The sequence below is a fragment of the Stylophora pistillata genome, chromosome 8 (assembly GCF_964205215.1).
Source record: "Stylophora pistillata chromosome 8, jaStyPist1.2, whole genome shotgun sequence".
In the NCBI taxonomy this organism is placed as follows: Eukaryota; Metazoa; Cnidaria; class Anthozoa; order Scleractinia; family Pocilloporidae; genus Stylophora; species Stylophora pistillata.
The window spans coordinates 11,015,152-11,042,887 of NC_142526.1; the positions used below are offsets into that span (position 1 = coordinate 11,015,152).

The following is a 27,736-nucleotide window of genomic DNA, read 5'->3' on the forward strand; positions in this document are numbered from 1 at the left end:
TGATCAACAGACGCAGGAGCTTGGGATACCAGGGTTGGGATGGCCAATTTGAGGCAATTAAGATTGCAAGTGACTTTTCCCTCTCGATCTTCTGCAGTGTGTGTGGCAAGACACTAAAAGGAGGAAAAGCATTTACAAAATAATTACTCCACTCAATTGTAAATGCATCAGCACCAAGTGCATTTGGGTCTGAGAACCATAAAACGTAGGGGGTAATCTGACAATTCAGTCTGGAGGCAAACGTGTCAATGTTTGGCTGTCCCAGAATTCTTGTGACTTCTCTGAAAATATTTGAATCTAGTTTCCATTCAGTTGAGTCATCTAAAATCCTGGACGCCCTGTCGGCTACAATGTTGTCCTTCCCCGGGATGTGACTCACAGTGATCCAGATCCCCCGTGGGATACACCACTCCCATATTTCCCTTGCCATTTGATTGCATGGCAGGGAATGGAGCCCCCCATGTTACGGATATAAGCAACAGCAGCCATGTTGTCGGTCAACACTTTGATGTGAGTCTGGTTTAGATTTTTACATAGAGCTTGAAGCCAAAGGTAGACCGCCTTGAGTTCAAGGTAGTTTATGTGATAGTGGGATTCTGAGGCTGACCACCTTCCCCCAGTAGTATTGCCATCCAGGCCTGCACCCCAACCTTGGGTAGATGTATCGGTATGTAGGGGTTGTGAGATTTTTCCCTTATCAATTTTCCTTTTTGATATCAAGGCATTAGATATCCACCACAAAATATCAGATTTTGCTCTCCTGGAGAGTTGCTTGGGCGAGTCAAAATCACCATGAGTAGATTTCAAGGCAGCAGCCTTTTCTATTTCTATCTGGCGGAAGTACAATTCACCATAATCATCTCTTGGCAGGGAGGAGACCATCATGCCAATAAGCTGTGCAACCTCCCTTATGGTGGGCATGGCTTGTTCCAATACCCCATGAGCTACCCCTTTGAGTTTTTGATATTTCTCATCTGTAATGAATATAGTCATGTCTTTGGATTTAAGTATGAAACCCAGGTGGTGAGTTGTTTGGGTAGGTGATGTCACAGATTTTTCTTTATGTGACAAAAAACCCAAATCTTCAAGCAGGGTAAGGGTGTCATTTACATTACGTTGCCATTCATGAAATGTGTATCCAACCAGAAATGAATCATCAAGGTATCCACTCGAGATGTGCCCCATTCTCCTGAGTGCAGCAAAAACTGGTTTCATAATTTTTGTAAAAAGGCGTGGGGCAGACGAAAGGCCCTGGGCCAAACAGGTAAATTGGTATAATGTGTTGTTCCAATAGAATTTTAAATATTTTTGGTGTTCCCTATGGACTGGTATAGAGAAGTATGCATCTCGTAGGTCTTTTGAGGCCATGTAGCACCCTGGTCTCATTTATTGGGCGCAGGTGTAAATTGAATCCATCTTAAAATGGTGAAAAACCACAACTTTGTTTAATTCTTTGAGGTTTAAAATCATACGGTATGTACCATCTTTCTTTGGCCTTAAAAATATATTTGAGATAACCTGTCCATGTTCATGATGACTTTCTTTTATAATTCCCTTGTCAAGGAACCGAGTAAGCTGTAAAGCGATATTCGAGCTTTCCTCAGCTGAAAATCTGATTGGCCCCGGTACAGAAAACTGCACAGGTTGTACTAAAAATTCTATTTTGTATCCAGAGACAGCAGATAATATGGAGGAGTCCTGAGTGAGCTCTCTCCATTTTTGGAAAAAATTTTGGATTCGACCTACCACTTTGGTGGCTGGATCCCCTGCTGCAGTGAAATTTTCAGAGGAATGAGGCACACCATTTCGCTCAATCCCTGTCATACACACATTTGATGCATCTATTTTTGTTTCTGTGGTTTGGTCGCCTTTGTCGACTGATAGCTTTTGACTTCTTTTTGATAGTATTTGTGGGGGTAGCTGTATTGTCCCCTTCTGTGGGAGCGTCCTTGATTGGCACGCCCCCTGCGATGCGATAAAATATTCCTCCTAGGCCTGGAATTACTTATGCTTTTAGAAGAAGACTCTCCATGCTTTTGCTTTGTGAGTTGTTAAGCTGCCTTTTTGCTCTATTTGACAGTTTTCAGTCGCTCTGTCAAATCGTCGCCAAACAATTCTGAACCGATAGGTTCTTTGCTACTGCATATAGTTTTGTAGTTTGTATCCAAATCAACCTTGAAAATATCTCGACGACACATAATGAGGTCATGATTGGCAGCGGCAATCAGCAGCACAGACCTTGTACGGCTTTCCCAGATTTCTTCTGGGGCTGGCAGTGGAGCCTGGTTTTCCACTGTCTCACCTACCTTCCCTGTTAGGTAGGCAAGTGGAGTTAGACCCTTATTCAGGGTTTCTTGCTTTTTCTGGATTCTGGCATCCATACTACGTGTGGTTTTCTGGGCAATATCCCATATTTCAGTGTTGACCTTTGTGACCTGCAGCAGTTTGCAATTTTCGGGCCGTTTTATATCCTCTTTGCGTTTTGTCAACACGTGCTCGCTCAGTCCTGAAGCTAAGATATTATTAAGAACTTGTGCAATTTTCTCGTTTAATGCTTTGCCAGTTTGTTCATCTTCAGTGACTTCCTGAACAACTACATCAACTAAACCGTCCGCGACGGGTTTTTCATTGTCTGAGCTTGACTTACTCTTTTTTGCCGGGGGTTCCCCCACGACTCCATTATCGTCCTCGCTATCGTCAGGCGAGTCCTCATTTAAGCCGGCATCATAAGCCGCCTTTAGTTCGGCAATACCGGGAGCGAAATTACCTACAATCGCCGTGAGTTGGTCAATTTTGTGGCTGAGTTCGTCAAATCCTTTTGACGTTTTGGATGATTCCTCGTTGATCGTCGTGTTTGATGTTATGGTCTCTGCTGACTTTGAAGCCTTTTTGACCTTAGAGACCTTTAAGGCTGGTTGTTTTTCTCTCTGTTGGAGCATCACTCCCTTGTTTCCCTGGCGGCGCCGTGGGGCAATTTTCCTTTACAATTATGTCAAACGCGCTCAGCGTTGATCCCTCTGAGTTCATCTTGATAGACAGCGATAAAACGCTTTAAATACGGTTTTGCCTCGCAAAACAACCAAATTATCCTTGTAAGGCAGCGCCTTACGTAGAGGTTCATATATTGTCTGTAAAGGAGATAGGATGGTGAAGATATTCTTTGATTTCTATTCCCTTGACCAGTCGCACATGTAATGGCGGAGCGTAAGCGTGGCAGAATGACTAGTTATGCGCATGCGTAGTGATCTCGTGGAATCTCTGCGGTGATGACTAATAGAATTGACATTTGCAAACTCCGTGCTGGTCTGAGGGACAGGATAGTGGGATTTTTCATGAGTAAAATACTTAGCTGCTCATTTTGTTACTCTCTTCAGCGAATCCTTGGTAATTATCCAAAAGTCTTGAGAACAATGCGGTGAAAGTCTCATGCTTAAAATGGGAAACTGCGTGGAGATTCTCCACAGCTGTTGTGAGTAATGTGCACAATTCAATGTCTTGGAGATTATCGTTGCTAATTGAAATGTTATGCAGGCGGCGCATTCCTTCGAGAAGTTCTAGTTAGACTCGAGTTTTATTAGACAAAGTTTATTTAAGGTCATTGGTTGCTGTGGTTTCCTTTATGCTAGTATCCGTTGTTTCACCTCAGAAACGGTCTTTGCGATGTTGTCATTTACATACAGTACTTTGTCTGCGGTATCTTGAGGAGCCATGTGTGCTTTCTCTATGCTTTGGGTTCTGAGACCAAAACTGTTCTAGAGACTTCCAAGGACTGTAAGAACGACACAGTACCAGTGAGTCCCGATACTAGTTTATAGCAACCTGTAGCAACATTCGATACGAATAAAGTCTTCTCCGTAGAACAGATGCCACGAACTTGCGTATAAGAACCCGTTTCATCCGTTCCATCACTTGCTGCATTCTGACTAGAGCCCATCAAGGTTTTAACGCTTTTCTCAGAAGGACAGAGTCTCCTGAGTCAATGAACCCTATCCTAGCCTGTCTTCAAATTCAAAGTCTTTTGATTTCTTTACAAGCTTAAGACCCCGAGTTGTTCTTTAGAAGTACTGAGTTCAACTTCTAAGCCTGAGAAAATTCGAGCCATGTGGGTTGAAAGTTCAACATCAAAATCTCCTTGGCCATATTTACTGGACACTGAATTCTGTTAGACCAGGGAACGAAATAAGGTGCTTTTTCAGCACTAGTACGGTGTTTACATCATTGATGGGAATGCGGCTTCTGTGACGCTCAAATGGCGTTTCCGAATCAATTCGATAACAGCTTACAATAGCTTTTAACATACCAGCACTGATGGCCCTCGCGAACGGTGACGATCGAATTAGGTATCAAAGATCATAGACCCGATATGTGACATCATCAACATGATATGGATGGTCCATGCGGTGATTATTAACGAAATATGACACTCTGGCGTACTCCTACTGATATGTCGTTATTTTATATCCAGTTTTTAGGATATTTAGGGCGATCCGGTCTTTTGTAAGCTATCAGTAAAAGCCCACTACAAATGTCAGTTGTCAGTTACATTTTCAGCGATTTGTCAGTTGTCAGTTAAAATTCTGGCCATTTGTCAGTTGTCAGTTAACCTCATTCAGACTCTCTAAAGAAAGTGTGGAAAGGGAATTCGTTTCAGGTGATGCTTTTCCTGTATCAGTGAAGTTCTGGGACTTAGGTGTAATGCGATTTGAAAATGACGTAGGCGGATTATGCCAACCATAGCCTACTTTTCTGCTGAATATAACATACAGGGAAAGATGGCACAGATCCAGCTGAGAGGGACTGGGACGCTGAAACGACGCAAGTCAAAGAGAAGGAATGGTTTGCACGGCATCCTCAGTACATGGACATTCAACATGTCTGTGGAATTGATCGACTCATGGACACTATGATCTCTTTACTGGCGGAGAAGATGATCACAGAGATTCCTAATCTGGTAACACAAATGAAGACGCTAAAACAAGAGGTAAGAATGTGTTCCGCAACAAATGAAATGTTTCGATGATTTCAGTGGATCATGCCTAAAATCTCGTGCTGCCTTCTCGCTGGCTCCCCCTGAAATGATATTTTGTTTAATTAACTGTGTTGTTCATCGGTTTTAAGATACTTGATCAACAGAAAAGCGCCGGTTTTCCCTTTTATTGGTTGTCATGTTTAAACTCGTCCGCCTTCATGGACAGTCTTGTCCCTATAGTCTTCTGGAAGCACAAAAATTGTTTTTTTTGCATCTCAGTCTGCTTACTTGATAGACTGAAACATAATAATAATCTTTTATTAGGAAGCTCCATCACAATAGTGGTTTACATAGAGGTCCTAAAAAACTGGGGTTCTTTTGAACAATTGCGAAGGCCAATTGAATTACATAGCATGTAACAAGATTTAAACAGTATGGTGGCTTCAAAGTGGAGTTTTAATCAAAGAGAACTTAGATATTGCACAATGTGAACTGAATATTTCTAATACATCCGGGGTATCGTGAGCTGTGTCACGCTGTTGATATTGTCACATAGCAAGTCATGATTTATAACATGAAATACCGTTTTCATTCTAAAGTAGGTAACATGAACTATGACGCCATTTGAGTAGCCTCATGTTTTATATTAGAATTTACTGACAATTACTTTTCCATCCATACAGGTGGATAAAATACTTAAAGAACTAGAGGACAGTGAAGTACCAGACATGAGTGACAGAAAGGGCGAAGTCACCATGAAACTGAAACAAAATCTAATAACAACATTTGAATCGTTTCTATTCAACAACATTTCTGATGAAATTACAGGTGGCGAAAGCGTGAGGAAGTTGTTCGATTCATTTCATGAAGATGTTTTCAAGGTAAGACAAGATATACCCAAAAAATAAATACCGTGACTGTTCAGTAATAGATCACAGATGACGGGCGCAGCCTAAAAGTGTGACTGATTTTGTTATTACATTCTATGTCTTCTGTGATTGATTGATATACAGACCCGAGCCAGCTTGAAGTGGGTGAAAGTTGTCCCATGACTATTATAATGAATGATTCGTGAATATCTTTTTCACAAATAGTATTTATAAAATGTTTTACATGATTGGCGTTTTGAACTTTAGATAAGATAACAGGTAACAAACTTACACCAAATTGTAATTCAGACGAAAAATAAGGTGTGGGAGTTAAAAGATATCTTTTCCTTTTTCCCCCAAATGAAGCAGCGTCCAGAAAACAGTTGAGATTGAACTGAGACATGTATTTGTTTTCCAGGTGGATCCTCTGGCAATGCGAAGTGACGATGAGATTCGTAAGAAGCAGATGAAATTGGAGGGTGTAGCAGCTCCTCTTGGAGATAGCAGTGAAAACAGTCAGTTGCCTCAGAGGCTTCTGTACGAAGAATGTTCTGGTAAAACATTTTTGTGTAATCTTTCACGACTTCACGACAAACTAAGAGAAAAAACTTGTTTTGTTTTGTTTGTTTGTATTTTTTTCTTCCTGAAAACAGTCTTTGTTATACATAGCATTTGATTTATTTTGATGCTTCCCTGAAGTCGATCTTATTAAGAATTAACTGTCCTATTCAAATTCTGAAAATTTCCTGACCGCTTTTTTGGTAGTTTGTAAAGCAGTTGGGAAAACGGTCGTGGGTGAGACAGTTCCGAGTCCAGTCGATCAGTTACTACCAATATCAGAAAAGCTTGTGCAGGATGTCGAACAATCCTTACAATTCATCATCCAAAAGGCCATCGATCATAGTTTGGCCAAATTCCCCAAGCTCAAACAACCAGTCGAATTAAAGGTTGTGAGCGACATTTTTGACAAGAAGCGCGATGAAACTACGAAGTTCATTGGACAGTTCCTGCAGATGCAGAAAAAAAAAACGTCTATATAGTTTTTGCCGCAGTCCCTACTCCCGCAGAGATACACCATTGGGAATCCGCCAAATTGAAAAATAATGCTACTCATCCATGTATGACGTCAAGGACCATGGAGGGAATGAAGGTTCTCGCGGTAAAACTGTACCCTGATAAGTTGATACAGGAGATTGAGGGCCTTAATATGCAATCGCACACGCCTAAGGTTTGAATGTGACATTTGCAGATATTTTCGCTGACGGATTTAGTCATGGGAAAAACGTCTGCGGCCAGTCATGGAGGTGAATACAACTGTATCTGAAGTGCATGTAAAATTGTCTGACATATCTTAAAAAGGGATCTTATAAAGCGATCCACATAATAACTTCACACTAACAATGTCAAGAGGGACAGTCGGCTGTATCGCCTGATGTGGACTAGCAGTATGCAGTCAAAACATCGCGATCGATATCAAATGTAACTGCATCGTGGGATAAATGACTACTTGGTATACACGTGTATTCACCTCGATGAGAAACCGCAAGCTTGGGTCAGTTATTGTTGTCTAAACACGACATCGTGTTCATAGTGCGAAGAGTGAAATGATGGGTCAAATATGAGAGGATAGATGGTTGAATAATTTAGTTTTGTCTCTAACCTCAACATAGAAGCCAACGATGGTAGGAGAGCGACATACATAGTAATCTGGAACCCCCCATGCAACCATGCAATTAGCTAAGTTAGTCATATTTTTTGAGGGTGGAGACAGTTAGGAAAATATTGTCACCTGTCAGGTCAACTACTAAGGGTCCAGTCATTTTTTATCATCTGAGGGGGAAGGGAGGGCGGGAGGGATTTTTAGGGGATCATATGGTTTTCAGGGGAAACAGAAAGGGGGCGGCGGGGGGATCAGTCGTCGCCAATAAAGGATAAAGGGAGGACTATAGAAAATTGACTACTTACTAACTGCTAATGAGGCGGGTATCATAGAAATTGGGTTCCTTACAATATCACCCTCGAATCAAATGTAAAGGTTATGAGAATCATGGAAATGATCGCCAATCTACTGTAAGAAACTCCTGATGGTCAAACAAATTCTCCTTGTGGTTGTCATAGGAAATGTACAGAGATCAGTGTGGAGAATATAGATATTAATGTAGAGGTGTAACGGATAAGAACAGGAGGAGGAGTTGGCTGAAATTTCACTTTCATAAGCCGGGGCAAGAACAATGGAAATTCACTGAACAATCCCAGTTTAAGCAGGCCGTACGCGAATAACAAAGTAGTTAGGGCAAAAAATTTATTTCAAAGTTATTTTTTAGATCCAGAAACCGGAGACATTGAAAAAATATACTTTTAGCTTACATTAAACTTTTCTAAAATCTTGACGAAACATTTGATCACAGGAGCTCCTACTTATTAGGAAAATGATATAAAAAAGCTTGGGAAACCTCTATTTCTCAAAGTGAGTAGTCTACCAGTGGTCCCAACTTTTCAGTAAAGTCCGTCATGCGAGTAAAAAAAAAAACTCAGCGAAAAAAACAATTAATTTTAGCACGCAGTGGGAGATGTAAAGCTTTTTTCACTCGCGCAACAGGCTTCGCCTAAAGTGGGGGCTGCTCGCAGTCTAAACGTAAGAAACCAATATCTTTATCTGTGATCTGTGGCCAAGATTCGTCTTTTTACAGTTCGAAAACTTCGGTTTTGGTTTTATGACACTCTTGCCATTGCTTTTGCAATTATTGTTAATATTATTATTATTATTATTACTATTATCATTACTCATATTTCAACTATTTAAGTAGAGGTTCAAGAAATAAACCTATGTTTTCAAAGTGTGGGTAACATTTTGACAAAATTGAAAAAACTGATTGACAGTTCAAGATTCATAGTAAAAGTCAAAATCATCTCTACGAAGTGTGTTTATAACTTAGAAATCCGGTTTCCATCACAGTATTGTTTAGACATCATTAATAACTGTCGTAAAATGAATTCCAAGAGACAAAAATACAACCAAATTTTTGGTTGTAAGACCTTATATCAGAGGAAGAGACACGGGCCACACAACAACCACATTCTCTGTAGCACCCACTCCCCGACAGGAGCAGCGTTTGTCTCGTGCAGTGATGACTTCAGAGCGAGGTTTTGGTTCTGTGAGAGAGTTAAGAGAATTCCTCCACCGATTGCATTGAAAGAAATGGCGTAGAATTTGAGACCCTTACAACGATCTTCAATGAAAACGTCAAGCTACACTTGATACCTAAATTTCTCCTAAAATCTTCCAGAGATTCGCCCTTCTGGGTTCTTTACTTTTCATCATGATCATTTATTGGATAAACTATTTCGGCTCTGTTTAATCTGTGAGGCTTAAAATCAAATCTATTGCCTTTTTTCGTTTTTATTTGTTACATTTATGATCACTATCGGAGCAATTTTCATTGGAGTATCGAAAGTAAATCCGGAATTGCTTTGTTTTGCTTTACTCCCGCTCTCTGATTGGCTCATAAAACTCGCACCAATCTCTTAACCAATCAGATACAAAAGTAAAACACATTCATGATTTGGTCGCCCGCGTTTTCCAGCAGTTTAAGCAGTTTGGTCGGTTTTGCTTTGAAGTCTCTTAAAGGTATTTTCTTGTGACTACTTCAGTTTTCGTTTTACGACACTCCATCGCTTTTAAGATTGTTATCATTATTATCATAACTATTATTACAACTTGTTAAGTTGAGGTTCAATATATGAACTTATGCCTTCAAAGTGTGGCTAACATTTTTGCAAATTCGAGAAAATTGATTCCTAATTCAGGTCACACGATTGGAAGCCAAAATAATCACCTCGACGGAGTCTTTTTAACCTAGAAATCCGGTTTCCATCACAGCCATCGTCTAGATGTAGTATAATAAACTCCAAGAACAAAAAAAAGTAATAACGTTTTGGTTGTAAGACCTCATAGCAGAAGAAAAGACATAGACAACAACAACATCAGCTTAGGACTCTCTTCCAGCGAGTCTCAAAGCTGAGAAATAAATTTTAAGGATAATGATAATGTGATAGAGCAATGTTCAGTTGAGTGTCGAAAGTAATCCTAGCTGGCTCTCTGCTTTTGCCTTACTTCGCTTTGTGATTGGTCGATAAAACTCTCACCAATCTCTCACCTAATCAGGCGCTAAACTAAAAGCAATTACGACTTGGTCGTCCGCTTTTTCCCGCGTTTTGGGATGATTGGTCGGTTTTTAATTTGAGTTCTCTCAAAGGTATTTTCCTTTCTCCTAACTAGCCGTTTTGATTCCTTTCTTTCAGTTTTACAACACTCAATTCAAAAGCACTCTATCGCCAAAACCATTATTATCGTTATTATTTACAGTTTAGGTTCCAGAAATTAACAGGGTCCAGTTGTTCGAAGGCCGATCAGCACTAACCCAGGGTTAAATTTTAATGCAGGTTTCCCTATTTCATCATTCAAGAACCTTTCGGTGATAATTTTCCCTATTCTTTTTAGAGCATCCAATCATCAAATTGTAGACAAAAACAGTTAAACTGAACTTTCTTTTAAAGCTTTCAGATCTGAAATCAAATATCACGCTAACCCAGGGTTATCTTAAACCAGCTTTGAACATTCCGGCCCAGATATCTTCGCCTGCGCCCTTCGCCCGTTCACTCCTTGAAGTGATTTACATAAGAACTCTTCATAAAAAAGTATCAACAGGAGGAGGAGGCCACACTTAGGAGGAGGCAGTGTGGCCGAGTGGTTAGAGTGTCGGACTTGTAATCCGCCGCTCCCGGGTTCGAGTCCCACCCTGACCACTGGATCTGTTTCTCGGTAGCCCCGAGTTCAGATCCTTGGCCACGCTTGTAAATAGCCAACTGGTTTGCCTCCGGCCGGTTGGGGTTCTTAATGATGTTCTTAGTGATGTTATGTTCAATTTAGACCATTTGTTTCATTTGTTTGCAAGGGCCACAATGGAAACTACTGGTTCACCAGTAATTGTGTAATCCTATAAAAAGACTTTCTTTTTTTTTTTTTTTTTTTCAACACATTATGTATCTAATGGCAATTCAGAACTGACACAACCTATCTGTGACTTTCTTTTTTTTTCTTACGTTCTACCGAGCTGATTCTCCTTATCAATTTAAAGAGAAAATTATGGCAACTAGAAGGTAAAATTTATAATCATATCCTGAAAAAATAAAAAGGTTAATGAGTTTTTGTAATCTCAGATTTAAAGAACAGTGCCATAATTTTCGCATCGTGGAAACTTTACTCAACATTTTCTATTTTTTGATTTTTTAATTATCTGTTCATTTTTGTTCCTCCTCGGCAAAAATAATACAACTTTTGGGCGAATGACATCGCTTGCTGGACGGCTGGGCCGTGTAAAAAAGAGCACCCACAAGAGCTGTGAAAAGTAAAAAGTTTTTGTGTAAAAAAATACCAGTTTTCCTTCCAGTAAACAAGAGGGGAGGAAGAGTCAAGGATCAGTCGCTACTCTGTTTCTTGTACCCGTCACTTTCGTCCTTCGTCAGTTCTTTTTGCCTAAAACAAAACTTTTGAGTTAAAAATGATGTGTAATACTTCTTTTTTTACGTTTACATAATCTCCCAGTCGTTGTCATTAGACTTGTTATAGACATAAAAGTTAGCTTCCTCACCGTATTCACTGATTTATCGATTAATTTATTCATTATTTATTTATTATATTTTCGCTCAGATTGTGGTCATTGTCCTGTCAATCTTTACACCAATGGCATAATTGTAAACATCTTGCACACTTAAGAAACTACACTGAATCTTAACCAGTTTTTGCTAACACTTTAACTACCAAGATCTGATTTTTAACTCTCCCTTCTAGTTGCTACACCTTTTTCTTGTAAATTTGTGATGGGAATTTGGTGTTAGATCATGAACAACTTGTACCTGATATGTAATTACTTGTTTGCTGGATAATGTATGGATATTATAGGGAGAAGTTAGATGTTAATCACTTCTAGGAGTTAAAGGGTTAAAAAAACCGTCAACATGTGCCATCATGAAATAAAACCTCATAGTTGCAGACGTTTTTCTAATTAAAGAAAAAGGTAGGCTCCTGTTTATTTTCACAAGCTTAAATGGGTTATGTCGATTACACAAAATTACTCAAAAACAAGCTTACCTTATTTTTTTCAAGTCAAATGTCACGTTGTCTCCCATCAGCACAAACGGAGCCCATTGGGCAGGTTCGGTGAAGCCGTTGCCTCTCAACCATTTGATGGCCTGGTGAAGAGATTCACTGGCACTTTCTCCAGCAGCCAGGTGTTTGTAGAAAAGTTTCATGAGTTGTTCTGTTGCTTTGTCTTCTATGGCCCACGATGACACCAACACTGAACGCGCACCAGATCCCAGGAAAGCCCGAGCGATTCCAATGACTCCCTCTTGTTTAAACGTCCCACGCCCGCTGTGACAACAGCTAAGTACGACCAGTTTAGCTCGCAGCTTCACCTTTGAAATGTCGGACATTGTCAAAAGGTAGTCTTCTTCTTGTGGAATACATTTAGGGGTGCAGTTGGGGGACAGGGCAATCTCCCCTCTCTCGGCATTACCATGGGCGGCAAGATGTACCAGGCTCACTGAATGAAGTGCGTGAAGTACCGCCTGCTTTGTTGCGTGTTCTCCTAACAAAGGCTGAACACCCAGGAGTCGACCAACCATCTCTGCCTCCCCTCTTGCTCCGGACAATGGTGGCAATTTCAGGGTACGTCCTTTATAATACACTTCACAAACCAAAGGATCACCCACTACCAGTGCACCGGACTGACTATGATAGTCCCTCGGACATTCCTGAATGATGCCGAGAGTCGTCAGAGAAGGGACGATTCGGATTCTGTGGGTTTCTGAAAAATATTTTCCCACTGTTTCATCCCTCAAGGCAGCAAAAGGGACTCGGTATGAACACTTATCAGGCACAATGATGACTTCAGGCTCTGTGAGTAAATCTCGGACAGGGGCGATAAGCTGGTCATAACACAGTTGAAGAATCATTTCGTGGCGTTTGAGTTCGTCTCCTTGTGGGGTTGCTCGGCTCTCTTCTTGAGGAGATATGACGATATCGTCACCCAAAGATCGATCCTCGCAATTCTGGTCATGTAAAATGCCGAAACTGGAGGCACTTTTTTTAAAAATTTCCTCCACATCGCAAACGAATGCAGCCATAAGTGTGTCGATTTTCATTACGGGGCTCACTCGATAGTCAATGTCTCCATTTGCTTTTAAAACCCACAGACGAACATGCCGCTCACAATATGAAATGTACAAAACAGCGCAATTGCTCTCTTGACTCACAATGCTTTCGAACCTTGGCCGAGACGTTGAATCAGCTGAGATGTGGCTTTCAATTGAGAGTTTATCTGCCATTAATTCTGCGAGGCCTCTAGCGCGTCTTAGCTCCTCCACATTAAGAGAGTCTCGCACACTTCCGGTGTCACACAGCATGCGACTGAGCAACTCGTAGGGGAAATTACCGTGCTCTTCTAAGAGACATATCTTAAATTCATCGTTTTCTTCGAGAAAATGTCGCAAATTTTCATAAATTTCAATACTTTGACGAAGATACACCATTGCCTCCTCAAGATTTGATTCAGATCTCTTTAACTGAGTGATTCCAAGAAGGCTGTAAAAGTCAGTCATATTGTCTCCTATTTCGCTGCTCATCAAGTGCGCTTTCTCAAAGTATTTTTCCGATTCGTAGTAATTGCCAAGCGATAGGGACACGTGCCCAAGGTTTACATAGATCACACCTTGTTCTCGTCTAGCGCCAGTATTGATGGTGATAGCAAGCCCTTTCCCGAATAACTCTCTAGCCTTCTGGTAGTCATGAAACGAATTTAATAGACTTGCCAGGTTTGCGTAGCAGCCCACTTCCATCCTTCTGTCGCCAATTTCTATACTGATGGCGAGTGCTTTGTCAAAATGTTCCTTAGCCTCCTTATTTTTACTAACTGATAGAAACGCAGCTCCAATATTCACATAGAGACGTCCTTCCCCTTTCCTGTCGCCAATTTCTGTTGCGATAGCAAGAGCTTTCTCGTAATATTCATTAGCCTTCTGATATTCACCGAGTGATTGAAACACAGTTCCAAGGTTCCCATACCATGTCCCTTCTCCTTTCCTGTCACCACTTTCTGTTGCAATAGCAAGAGCTTTCTCGTGATGTTCTTTAGCCTTTTGATATTCACCGAGTGATTGAAACACAGTTCCAAGGTTCCCATTACGTGTCTCTTCTCCTTTCCTGTCGCCAATTTCTGTTGCGATAGCAAGAGCTTTCTCGTTATATTCTTTAGCCTTCTGATATTCACCGAGTGAGTCAAACACAGTTCCAAGGTTCCCATACCATGTCCCTTCTCCTTTCCTGTCGCCAATTTCTGTTGCGATAGCAAGAGCTTTCTCGAGATATTCTTTAGCCTTCTGATATTCACCGATTGATTTAAACACATTTCCAAGGTTCCCATAACATGTCCCTTCTCCTTTTCTATCGCCAGTTTCTGTTGCAATAGCAAGAGCTTTCTCGTAATATTCTTTAGCCTTCTGATATTCATCCAGTGATTGAAACACATTTCCAAGGTTCCCATACCATATCCCTTCTCCTTTCCTGTTGCCAGTTTCTGTTGCGATAGCAAGAGCTTTCTCGTAATATTCTTTAGCCTTCTGATATTCACCGATTGATTGAAACACATTTCCAAGGTTCCCATACCATATCCCTTCTCCTTTCCTGTTGCCAATTTCTGTTGCGATATCAAGAGCTTTCTCGTGATATTCTTTAGCCTTCTGATATTCGCCGAGTGACTCAAACACATTTCCAAGGTTACCATTACGTGTCTCTTCTTCCTTCCTGTTGCCAATTTCTGTTGCGATAGCAAGAGCTTTCTCGTGATATTCTTTAGCCTTCTGATATTCACCGAGTGACTCAAGCACATTTCCAAGGTTCCCATTACATGTCCCTTCTCCTTTCCTGTCGCCAATGTCTGTTTGGATAGCAAGAGCTTTCTCGTAATATTCTTTAGCCTTCTGATATTCACCGAGTGATTGAAACACATTTCCAAGGTTCCCATACCATGTCCCTTCTCCTTTCCTGTCACCACTTTCTGTTGCAATAGCAAGAGCTTTCTCGTGATATTCTTTAGCCTTTTGATATTCACCGAGTGATTGAAACACAGTTCCAAGGTTCCCATTACATGTCTCTTCTCCCTCCCTGTTGCCAATTTCTGTTGCGATAGCAAGAGCTTTCTCGTAATATGCTTTAGCCCTCTGATATTCACCGAGTGACTCAAACACATCTCCAAGGTTCCCATTACATGTCCATTCTCCCTCCCTGTTGCCAATTTCTGTTGCGATAGCAAGAGCTTTCTCGTGATATTCTTTAGCTTTCTGATATTCACCGATTGATTGAAACACAAGTCCTAGCCTTCCACAAGTCACTGATTCTCCAATTCTGTAGCCAATTGATTTTGCCAATTGTAGCCAATTCTGTAGCCAATTGATTTCTGTAGCCAATTGATGGCAAGTGCGCCTTCAAAAAGTTCCTTGGCTTCTGCAAGCCTACTTCGTCTTTGATATTTGTCTCCCAGGTCAATCATTGATTTTGTAGCATTGTGGAACATGGCGATAAGTTTGTTGGTGCATTGTACTGCGTTTGTGTAACCGGAGATTGCGTAGTACGCATTTAATATTACCTCAGTGACATCCAGGCCGTTCATATCAAAGCCTAGATAGTTGAGTAAGACTAAACATTCATAACACAAATGAGCGGCTTGTATACCACGATCAGTGTTTAGAAGATATGTGGCAACGTCTAAACCTATCCTGATCTTCTGTAGGATTTCACTCGTGTTAGTCATCACGTACTCCTTTTTGTTTTACCAAATACTTTCCTGAAATGGAAAAAAAATCAACAGGTTAAAATACAGAAAACTTAAATTACTAAATTAGATGATGACTCTTGGTAGCTATCTCTCTGCAAAAGTTTAGACAGTGCTCACTTTCCACGAATGCTTGTTAGTGCGAGTGCAACATTACTTTTCTCTCTTCGTTTTTCCATAGCTAATGATCATGAATTGTGCATAAACAACACTGATTCTGGACAAATTGTGACGAAACATTTACGAAAACATGTAACTTTTAGTCCCAACCTATGGGGGGAGGGGTGCTTAGGTTAATTTTGTTTGGGTGTGTGCTGTGCTTCCTCAGAACCCTTCTTAATCCCCCCTCACAGAGACAATTAATTGTCTGATCCTTAACCGTTCCCCCCCTAAAAATGATATGATCTCCAAAATTCTCCACCTTCCTTTTGATGGCAAAACGATAAATAAACAATTTCAAACTGGTTCATATTAACACTGCGTGCCCCCCCTCTCTCCCATGCCTTTTGCTGATGTTTCATCTGCGCGCAATTGAGATAAACTGTATTAAAAGCCTCTCGGATTTAAAACTTCGCTTTTGGATTCATTGAGTTGAGTATTTGATATCCGTCATAGAAAATTTTTGTATTATTTTTCGACCACCACATGGGCTGATTTTGGGCAGACAGTGAAACCTGTTAAATTTTTCTTATATTTTCTGACAGAATAAAAACGTGATTTCTTTCAAGAAAAGTGAAAATAATGGTCGGAAGCCATAGAACTATAAGAGAAAGACGGCTCACCTTCATAAACAAACACGTGCCTCGTTCAGTTTCCTGGTCGTTTGAGTAAAACCTGAGGTTGGAAACTGAAAGAAAAACTTATCGTGTCAATACTGAATGCAAATAAATGTGTGTTCTTGTCCAAGGGTGAGGTGAAGAAGGCTGGGTATTCGGCGAGTTCTTTTTCTTTGCGTTTGTAATGATCGAGACTAAGTGGTGGTCCATAAAGAACGGCAAAGATGCTAATATCCAGCCCTTCTTGGCCTAACAGGCTTGGCCGATAAAAGATTTGCTATACAACAAAAAAATTTCACTTTACAGTTTCAAATAAAGAATAATTTCTTTATCATAGAGAGCCAACTGTGTTTGTAGCACATTAAACCTACGAGAGTGGTTTTTTTTTTCATCGTTCTGACCTCTACCGCTTTTGCAACTCCATCGCCGACATTGTCAAAAAATAATAAACTTTGTAAGGCTGTTCCACACAATTTTTTTTCTTACTCAGGAACAAAGAGGGCGATCCCGAGCGGGAAAAATGGTTCCAGCTTGCGAGTCAGAACTAATATTTCGCTTCATCTTGCTCACGTGTAAGCTATATATCAAATAGTTTTCTTACAAAGTAAGGATTTGCATTGATTGATTGGTATTGGTTGATTGGTAAATAAATATCGGTAAATAAATATCACCGCTTCACTCTTTTCATACAAAATACACAGAAAAGTATTGGAGCGCGTACTGTTTACATCATAATATTTTGCTCTTAAAAATTCATTTGCCTTGCGTCACATTTAACCCTCCAACTGTTAGAGTTAATTTACAAATAGCATCTCCTCTTTAATATCGAAACATTATCATGCAAACAGGTGATGAGAATACATAAACTGATCAGCGGTAAGAAAGACATCTTGACCCAACATCAAATTCTCTACACTTTTTTTGAGGAAATGTATGCGACTAAGAAGGGAGAAATGCTTATGAGGTCTTGGAGGTGAAGGTTTAAGGATGGCAAAAACCGGCTTATTTTTGCTTACAAATCTTTGTTCGCGTCAAACTTTACGACGGAAAATTTTCCCCACTTTTTCTGAGACTGTTAGGATCTCTTGCGTTCCAATCACTGATTAAAACAAGTGGCACGTGCCGAGTTTGATGCGTTATTCGCTTGACTTCAGAATTCAAAAGCAAGAAATTGAAATAAAAACCTGTAAAAGAACGATGAATGCAAATAGCAAGAGTTTTTTCTACGCCCAACGGCAAATTCTTTTGTCGTTTTACGGCGAACGGTTTAACACATTGAGAACCTCATTTCAAAGATTGCTTTCACGTTTGAATTCTCTGTCACCAAATATAAGCAAGTTTCTGTCAGAATTTTAAAAAAAGTGTCTGTGAATTATTTCATTCAAACTGCTTACCAAATGGAAAACGTAGAAGTTTCCGAGTTTAGTATCCTGATCGTCTGATAAATGAAATCAAGATCAAGAAACCAAGCGGTAAATGCGGTCGGAACAGCCAAGCGAACGGTTACGGAGGTAAAAGACAAGTGGTAAAATCTCCATAGCATCGCCAAGAGAGAATTTGCAGAACTCAAGGGGCAGATCAAGGTAACTGGGGGTGTTGGGCCTCCAAAGTCGCCGAGTGCTGCCAGCAGAGAGATAATTGAGGTGCTTGAGGACACGCCGGCGTTCAGCGGTTTGATTGGCTTTGAGACAGGTTTGTAAACAATTGTTTCTAGGTTACCAAAATACGTAGAAGTTTCCGAGTTTAGTAACCTGACCGTTTGATGACTGAAACCAAAATCAAGAAACCGTGCCTGCAAAACAAAGATTTATGAAAATAGCCAGTGCCATAACAATGTTTGAACTTGATCTTAAAACACATATTAACCATTAAACTCCCATGAGTGATCAGGACAGAATTTCTTCTAACAATATCAACACAAAATCAAGCAGACAAGTTAGGCGAATAAAGAAAAGTATAAAATAGGGGAGTATCAGTTGACCTAGTACCAAATTCTCCTAACTGACTTCATAACAGTTATATGGCAGACAGTAAGGAGAATTAATTATGACTGAAATATTGGGACTGAAAGGGTTAATAATTACCAATGTACTAGTATGACTTCGAATCTTTGTCGACTTTTGAGATTGTTTGAAATTCGGAATCCTCTGTCATTTTTTTCACGGAGTTTCATTTTGAAATATTTGATTTTCAGTTTTCAGAGACGAAAGAAGAACATTATTCAAGTTTATTTATCCTCTTACCTTAAAAAAATATGTAAAGCGTGTCCTTTTTGGTGTTGGTTCTGAACTTACGACAAACGAAACTTACACAAAGAACTTGATCTGGGAAGACAGATTAATAGTTATCAATATACTAGGATGAAAAAATGGAACCCTTTCTCGACTATGAGATTGTTTGAAATTCGGAATCCTCTGTCATAATTTTTTTTCACAAACTTTCGATCTGAAATATTTCAGATTTCTGAGATGAGAGGAAAAATATAAAAATAAAAATTATGTAAATCGTGACATTTCCGGTGTTTATTTTGAACTTATGACAAACGAAACTAAAATCAGGAAACTGAAAAAAATTCCTGCAAAACAAAGACTGAAGAAAAATAACCCTAGTAAAGACAAATAACGACCCTGATCAGTAAAATAATAACAACAGTAATAACAATAATCAAATCCCTAAAATATGTCATAACACCTTCCGCGTTCTGTTTCCTCATTTCTGTTTCTTAGAGGAGAAACCGTTCCGACAGAAGATCAAGTTATATCACAAACGATGAAACGCGTGTAGTTTCTTTAACAAGATATCATATAGTACAAGGCTATGCTATCTCCTTTGTTTAACCCCGTGAAAAAACTTTGAGAGGATTATATAAATAATCTTCATCCCATACACCAATTTCGAGGATTCAATAGCAACTAAGAAAGAAACTAGCAGAGGAAACGTGCGCATTTTCTAATAACGATTTCGGCATTTTGTAATAACTTACGTATTTTTTAATACACATTGCAGTATCGTATTGTAGTAAAGGCGAGTAACGCATTTTGTAATAACGGCTGTAGCATTTTGTAAGAATCTTCGGTCAACGCATTTTGTAACAACATCCTATAGCAAATTGTAAGACTTTGCTCCGGCGAAAAAATTACTATTACACAGATTGGGTATTTTCGGTTTCTCTCATCTGAATGAATGACTTGTAAAGCATAACACTTTGAAAGAATAACGCAAAATACGTTTGCAATGGTAACAAAAATGTATACAGCCGTAACATGATGGCACCCAGAAAAGTGCATTGACTGTGTGTACACATTTGGCGAGATCGCATTTTGCACGCCGTATCTTCTTTAATTAAAACAACAATGTAAATGAACTTCCGTGCAAATATTTGTTTTCCTTTGGAATCTGATGGAGACAATATCATTAAGAATATAACCCTTCCGTGTGTTCTTCGCAAACAGTTGTAATGAAGAATATTAGATCTCACCTCAAACAGGCTCAAAATCAGATCTGTCTTATTAATGAAGGATGATTCTCGCTGAATTTTACTTGAATGCGTGCTGTAGATCAATCATAGTAGCCGACGCACTCGACCATATCATATAGGCTGACTGTCATGCTTTTTTTTTCGCGATCTCTGATTGGTTCAGCCCATGAATCAACATCGTTCCCAGGGTCTCCCATCTTCCCACCCCCTGGAGCGAGCGAGTGAGGGCGCAGGAAGATTAGAGACCCTGGGAACGAGGTTGCCCATGAATCAGCTTGGGTCAACATGATCTCGAGACCGAAATATAATGATTATCGTTACTTCTTAATTGGCACCAAATTAATGATTATAGTAATTTCACGAACGCGCTAGAAGAAATCTATGTTCCAGGAATGGCCGAGCCGGTGGTATGAGTAATTTATGCGAGAATGGCCGACACGTCCGGTAAGCTAATTTAGCTTTTGTCTTCGTTTCTTTTCAGGTAAAAAAATCAATATAAAGGTCACGGCTGGGTGAATAACTAGTTGTGACATCGGACTAGTGCTATAAAGCTTTGTTGAGCCAAAGAGGTCGCCTTTTATTAAGATATCTTGGATGCATTTCGAAACTGTTTGGTGAGGGTCGTATCCTACTTGCGCAGTTCACGCGCTTCAGCTGGCACCGTTGAGATAATTTTGAGGGGTAGAATGAGGTAATTTTTAATTATGGGCGGACACGCGCTTTTCGGATCCGCAGTCTTGGCCATTTTCATGCTGTTTAATGGTCTAATTCTTCAAGCGGACCAACTCGAGGATTGTGTGAACACAAGAGGAAAAATTTTGCCATCTTGGATGCTGGGACCACTCATTTTTTGTCATGAAAACCTGACCTTTCCACTTGGAGATTATTGCTTCACCGACTCCTTGGAAATTTGCATTTCATCACCGACTGTCCCTGGAGACCCTATGTTGGCTTTGGCTCAAAAACAATCAGCACGATTTGCTTCTTACAACACCTTTCCACTTGGAGATTATTGTTCCACTGACTCCTTGGAAATTTTCATTCTATCACAGGCTATCCTTGGAGACCATATGCTGGCCTTGGCTCTAAAACAATCAGCACCTTTTGCTTCTAATTTGGGAAAAGAACGCTATTTTGAAATCGGTGTATTCTGTGACGATATACTCCCGTTATCTGGAAAGAAACCACCATTTTACGACCATGAAATTCTTCATTACGATCGCGATCCTGCATATACCTACAAACATCGTATAAATCCAGCATATACTTACAAACATCGTACTAATTCCTGGTCATTTATAAGAATCAAGAGGATTAGATTTCTACGCAGGAGAATTACGTACTCGTCTAACTGTTATGCTTCCTTTAATCCTGTTATAATCTCATTTTTGTTGGTTTGCTGTGGGGATATTGAGACCCATCCTGGGCCTAAATCAACATCATCTGATGACTTTGACTACTTTAACCTACATCTTGGTCATAAAGGCATACGCTTTGGTTCTTGGAATGTCAACAGGCTTACGACTACAAAACTAGAACAAATAAAATTGTTCCTTCTTAATGAAGTTGGTCGACCACGTTTGGATATTTTATCAATCAATGAGACGTTTTTGAAACCGCTCCTCTCAGATTGTCTATACTCAGTCCCTGGTTTTACAGTGCACCGAAAGGATCGGATGGGCCTGAAATATGGTGGTGGGGTTCTAATTTATGTGAATGACGATCTGAAACATCGAAGGAGAGTCGACATTGAGCATAATAATATAGAAGCATTGTGGTTGGAAGTCTATCCATTCAAATCTAACCGTCCCATTTTATTCGCCGGCATTTACAGACCTCCTTCAACTAATTTATCAGAGGATGAGGCCATCGAGAATATGTTGGAATCAGTTTATCTATTAATTTAGAAACCATCATTACTGGCGATATCAACATTAATTTTATTTCTCCGGCGTACAAGAAACATCCCTTGGGACGTGCCTTTTTTAACATGAATTTCAAACAGCTCATTACTGAAGTTACTCGACCATCAAGCGGAACCTGTCTTGACTTTGTATTGTCAAATTTTCCTGAAAGAATTAAGTCTATTGTCGTCAAAAACAATGGGCTGTCAGATCATTTGCCTGTATTTGGAGTTCGTTTATATGAGGATAACGCCAAGCGTCAAAATAAATCTCTAACGATTCAATATCGTAATACGAAGCATTTTGACAAATCCGCCTTCGTTTCCGACCTCCAAGAAGTTCCTTGGAATACTGCATTTGTTTTTGACGATTTAACTGATATCTTAAATGCATGGATGGGTCTGTTCAATAACATCTTGGATGCCCACTGTCCGTGGCGAGCAAAAAAAGTAGCCAAACAAAATCAAGCTCCATGGATGACTGTGAATATTTTACAAGCGCTTCGCAGAAGGGATTCTTTACTACGTAAAGCAAGGCAAAGTCGTTGTGTCACGGATTGGAACTGCTTCAAAATTGCGAGGAATAAAGTTGTAAACATGATTCGCAGTGCGAAATATAAATACTATAACACCTGTTTCAACAACAACAAGGGAAACTCTAAAAAGATCTGGAAAACCATAAAATCGCTAATGGGCGATGTATCAAAATCAGTTGAGACGCCAAATGTTGTTTTGGCTGAAAAGTTTAATGATCACTTCACTTCAATTGCTGATTCACTGAGGAATCTACTACCTAATGTACCTTATTGCAATTCAAAGGTTGAAAACTTTGTTTGTTCAAGAAAAGATCCGGATGTTCTTTTCAATATTCCTCCTGTTACCAAAGATTTTGTGCTGGGTGCTCTGTTAGGACTCAAAACAAACAAAGCTATGGGTATTGACAAGATAAGTGCAAGATATCTGAAAATAGCAGGACCAGCTATTGCTTATTCAATTACTCAAATCTTGAATATTTCAATTAATTCTGGTGTATTCCCTGATTGTTGGAAGATAGCGAAAGTCATTCCGTTGTTTAAATCTGGGGACCGTGAGGATCCGGACAATTATCGACCCATTTCGATATTACCAGTTTTGTCAAAGATTCTGGAACGTCATATACACGATCATCTCTATAATTACTTATGTGAAAACAATCTATTGTACCCTTTACAGTCAGGTTTTCGGAAACACCATGGAACAGACACTGCTCTTATACGAGTCATAGACAATTTGTTATTTAATCTAGACAATGATCAAGTCAGCGGTCTTCTTTTAGTTGATTACAGGAAAGCTTTTGATATGGTTGACCGTGAAATTCTTTTGCAAAAGCTGAATGCCTATGGTTTAACTCCAGTTGCACGTAAATGGTTTAGTTCATACTTGACTGATAGACATCAATTTATTGCTCTTGATAATGTGACATCTGACTCTGCTCTTGTGAGGCATGGTGTTCCACAGGGTAGTATCCTTGGCCCTTTACTTTTTGTCATTTATATCAATGATTTGCCTCTACATGTTAATGGTGCTGACCTGGATCTCTATGCTGATGACACCACACTGACATTATCGGCAGATATCTCAGCGGTTGATTCTCTACAAGATTCACTAGCTGCTTCTTTGAAGGAAATTGAATGCTGGACGCACACCAATAAACTTCCTCTCAATGAAAAAAAGACTAAAACACTACTGGTCACAGGCAAACGCCTTGGGAAGAAACTTCCAGATGGTTATAATTTATCTCTTAAAACTATGAATGGTGTATCATTGGAACAAGTACCCTCAGCTAAACTTCTTGGTATAGACATTGACCACGATTTATCAATGAACACTTATGTTGACAGACTGTGCAAAAAAATTTCACAAAGAATTGGAATTTTGAATAAGATCAAACTTTGTTTACCATTTAACCAAAGACTTTTATTTTATAATAGTTTGATTAAGCCATTATTTGATTATGCCAATGTTGCATGGCAGTCACTTTGCTCTAATGAATCTCTTTTAAGAATACTTAGGCTACAAAAGAGAGCTGCTAGGGTTTTATTAGATGCTGAACCACGTAGTTCATCAGTTATGCTATTCAATCGTTTAAAGTGGATACCATTTTATAACTCTACTAAGATAGCTAAATGTTCAATACTATTTAAAAGGATTAATTATTGTGTACCTAATTATCTTAATGATAGCTTAAGATTATTAAGTTCAGTACATTCACGCAACACTAGATTTTGTAAATACAACTTTTTATTACCTAAGTTTAAAAGGGCTAGAGAAGGAGGGAAAACTTTTCTAGTTTCTGCCATAAAATTATGGAATCAGTTAAAGCCTGAATTAAAAAAGTCTAATACACTTAAGGCCTTTAAAGACAACGTATTTAAATATTATTATGATGACAAATCATGCTTAGCTCATTTTAATCGGTAAATTTTATTGATAGTAGTTTTATATATTCTTACTTGTTTATATTATCTTGTATTATATATTTTATCAATTAAATATTATTTGTAATTAGCTAAATTTATATTTATATTTGTAATCTTTTTTTTTTTTTTTTTTTTTTTTTTTTTTTCTTCAATATATTAATGATTCTATTGTATTTATATATTTATTGTAATTAGGAGGACCACAAGTTTATTAGTGTTTGTGCACTATCACGTGCTATCCTCAATAAATAAAGTCTTATTATTATTATTATTAGAATATTAAAGAGCTTAGGAGGAGATATGGACTATGATCACATGGAATGTCTTTGTAATTATAAATTGTCTACCTCTCGTTATTAGCTGAAAAGAAAAGGACTTTAAATCAAAAAGGCCAGTAAGAGGTTGTATTTTTTAGTACAACTGAAGAGAACTAGAGTTCCCTTACAAGACCTAGTACTTTTCTACACATCATGTATGGTAATTTAAATCCTCCATTGACTTTTAACTGTTCAGAGGGCTTGTGAAGCAATTCATAGGGTTTGGTTTGTGCCTTGACTAAATTTTTTTGTTCTCTCAAAAAGAGGCATTTGATGTAACTTTGCTAAGTATTAGCTTTTGAAAGTATCGGAGGATACTTAATTGTAATCGGAAGAATTGAAAAATTCAATTGATTGTCAACATTCCAATTGTATTCTTTGCAGAAGTGAGTTATAGGTCAAATGTAATGTAAAACAATTGGAACAATTTTTTAGCTAAGTAACAATTTCTTGTCAATTTTAAGCTGAGTAACAATTTTTTAGCTAAAACCGTGGCCACCATTATAACCTTGGAAAAGGATTTGCAAATGTTTTAGAAAAATCAGGAGATAGACGATTTTTCCTCACGAGGGCCCCATTGAAGACACTACCTATATAATCGCCGTGTCGAGATTTCATTTTCATTTAAAAATTATTTTCTCAAAAAGTTGAAGCAGAAGTATACAACCAATAAGCGTATGAATGCTCCTCTATCGTTTTAAAAACAGGCCGGGCTCGAGCAATATCACTACTTTTCTTCGCTAAAGCTTCTCACCGTTCGCGTAGATGCTGTAAAAGTTTACGTAGGAACAGGAATACATTATGAGGCGCATTAATAAAAGTGAGGGGGGAATGACTTGTTTTACGTTAGGAAGGCAAACTCGCAAAGGTGGCAATCAGGCGAATTCACCATAGACCGCAATTTGACACAATAACGAGAGACTGCGTTACAATCAATCTCGTACCCAGGTCCTACCGGGTAACTGTAACTGAAATGTACCACCCTTAGGGTATGTTTATATGGTCTGGTATAAATAAAGAAAAGGACGTATGAGCAGATATAAGCAAATACAGCCCTCCTTCCGAGTTACTCTAGCCGAACTAACTTTTCACTCATCCTTCGAAAAAATCAACCAACCGTTTAGATGAAAATGGCGAACTCATCTCCGAGAGCGACACAACTCGGTCAACTCGGGAGAGCGAGTTGTTTCGCCCCGGTAGTTAGGGTAACCCTATCAGGCAGGAAAATAACTTGTCATAGATGAGGTAAAGCAGGACCTTTACGCCAAAGAGAACACTAAAAGATGAGCACGTGACCAACTTTTCCCGCCATTTTTGAATAGTCCGTTTACTCTCTGCCGTTTTCAACGTGAAGAGAGGAGGTTTCGTTGATTAGAAACCTGAGTAAAAATGTCGAAATGCCCAACTTTCAAAGAAGCAGTTGAAACGAAAGTTGTCAGTATAATTTTTGACAAGAAACGCGACCAGACCACGGAATTAATCCAACAGTTCCTGGAAATGCAGAAAAAGTGCACCCGTTTTTGCCCCAATCCCCACACCGCGAGAGATTAATGTCTGGAGAGCGTTTCCTCTGGCAGATCACAGGAAGCCTCATCCATGCATGACATCAAAGACGACAATTCACATGAAGTACCTTGTGAGGAACTTCTGCTCCGAGAAGCTGCTTCAAGAGATTGACGGTTCTGGGTCACACCATTTCATGTATAAGGTAACAACTGAGAACTTTTGGGGTAACTTGCATGATGGATACCCTCTCGTGGTCTAGTCCAGTTTCTCAAAATACTGTAAATTCAAATGGACAATCGTGACGAGTCGCTTGTTCACGGCAGATTCAAAATTGACACTATTAGTTACTGTAAGATTAGATCATTCAGCCGTAGATAAAGCTTTTTCGTTCACATTGTAACAGCCTACCTGAAGCTTCCAACCGAATGGGGATGGGTTCGGCGGAATTTTTGTCAGGTAGTGAATATTGTCCTTGGTCCTTTCTCTGGACAAACGACATTTAAATTTACCCTTTTATTTGTTTTAGCTTAGTTCACGTAAATTGGATGTGTGTATCTCGTCGTCAGAAAATTGAATCAACGCAAGGTTTACACCAGAAGTACTCAAACAATTTCTGGTAGAAAGACACTAAAAAGAAAGCTTTATCGTTCTCTTCTTAGGAACAGGAGGAAAGAAAGAAAGAATGTTAAAAGGAACGTGGTGCGATGCTTCAACGTGCTTAAAATGAACGTGTGTGACACGGTCCCCCGCTGCATCCTGCATTTCTTTGTATCACAGTTGGTGGATGACCTTGACCGTGCTTTGGAGCGAGAGAACTTGGTCGAGTTCCTGGATAAAAGGGAGGACATCCGGGAGAAGCGCATCTGGTGTAGGAACCAGTCCCGCGCTTTGGAGAAAGCGCTGCCCAGCACACAAAACGTCCTGGATAAACTACTGCGCATGAAACAGGGATCGCCCCGAAAAGACCACTAAATGCGATTACGTGGAATGTTTTGAGAACTTAGCCTTTTCAACGAGTATCTAGTTTGGAGTTTCTTTTAGTTTTTGTTTAGAATTCGAAACATTTATATTGTCATACCCGATTAAAATCGGTAGAATTTAAAAGTTCAGTTAGTTAGCAACATTTCAAGTGTATTCATTGCAGGAGTTAATCTCTGTTAGGCGTAATTTAGTAGCTTTTTTAAGTTTTTTGTTTCAAATTTTAAATTTATTTAGTATAGAGGGGATCTTTAAAGAGTTCAACACAGCTTCCTGAGATCCCTACCGTTATAATATTTGGAAGATACGCAGATCTAAAGGAATTGCACTTACTGATAGGCAATTAAATTGTCAGTTAATAGAAATAGAAACAATAAAGGTAAGTTTTGAAATCTGGAATAAACCAAGTTCTCTGTGTGGACACCTCTCTTCAATGACTGAGACAGTAGATCGTTAAGGGACGTTTGAATCGAATGGAATGATGCCAATTGATGTTAAGGTTCTAGCCTTGTATCAACTTTACCAAGTTTTCCACGAAAATTTGAAACGCGTAGAGCTACAACAACTACGCGCTCCATACAAACGACTCAT

General features: G+C 39.3%; 2 protein-coding genes and 1 pseudogene across 3 annotated transcripts in view; 1 reads left to right on the top strand and 2 right to left on the bottom strand.

Moving 5' to 3' along the window:
• Positions 1–27,535, top strand: part of LOC148724958 (dynamin-related protein Dyn2-like) — a 31,336-nt pseudogene extending 3,801 nt beyond the window's left edge. Inside the window, exons 3-8 of the transcript XR_015991092.1 lie at positions 4,767–4,981; positions 5,653–5,850; positions 6,257–6,392; positions 6,604–7,066; positions 18,197–18,210; positions 26,836–27,535. The product of XR_015991092.1 is annotated as a dynamin-related protein Dyn2-like (transcript). The remainder of the gene's footprint in view (positions 1–4,766; positions 4,982–5,652; positions 5,851–6,256; positions 6,393–6,603; positions 7,067–18,196; positions 18,211–26,835) is intronic.
• On the bottom strand, positions 1,842–2,939 carry LOC148724959 (uncharacterized). The gene is given in 1 exon segment (XM_088730237.1): positions 1,842–2,939. A coding segment is annotated over 1 exon segment (1,098 nt).
• On the bottom strand, positions 10,292–14,081 carry LOC111337530 (tetratricopeptide repeat protein 28). Its single transcript, XM_022943862.2, has 2 exons — positions 11,990–14,081; positions 10,292–11,374 (listed from the first exon to the last, which is right to left on the bottom strand). Exons 1-2 carry the CDS (start codon positions 13,735–13,737, stop codon positions 11,317–11,319), a joined length of 1,806 nt encoding a protein of 601 aa, XP_022799597.2. The 5' UTR covers positions 13,738–14,081; the 3' UTR covers positions 10,292–11,316.
• Positions 27,536–27,736: the final 201 nt, after the last annotated feature.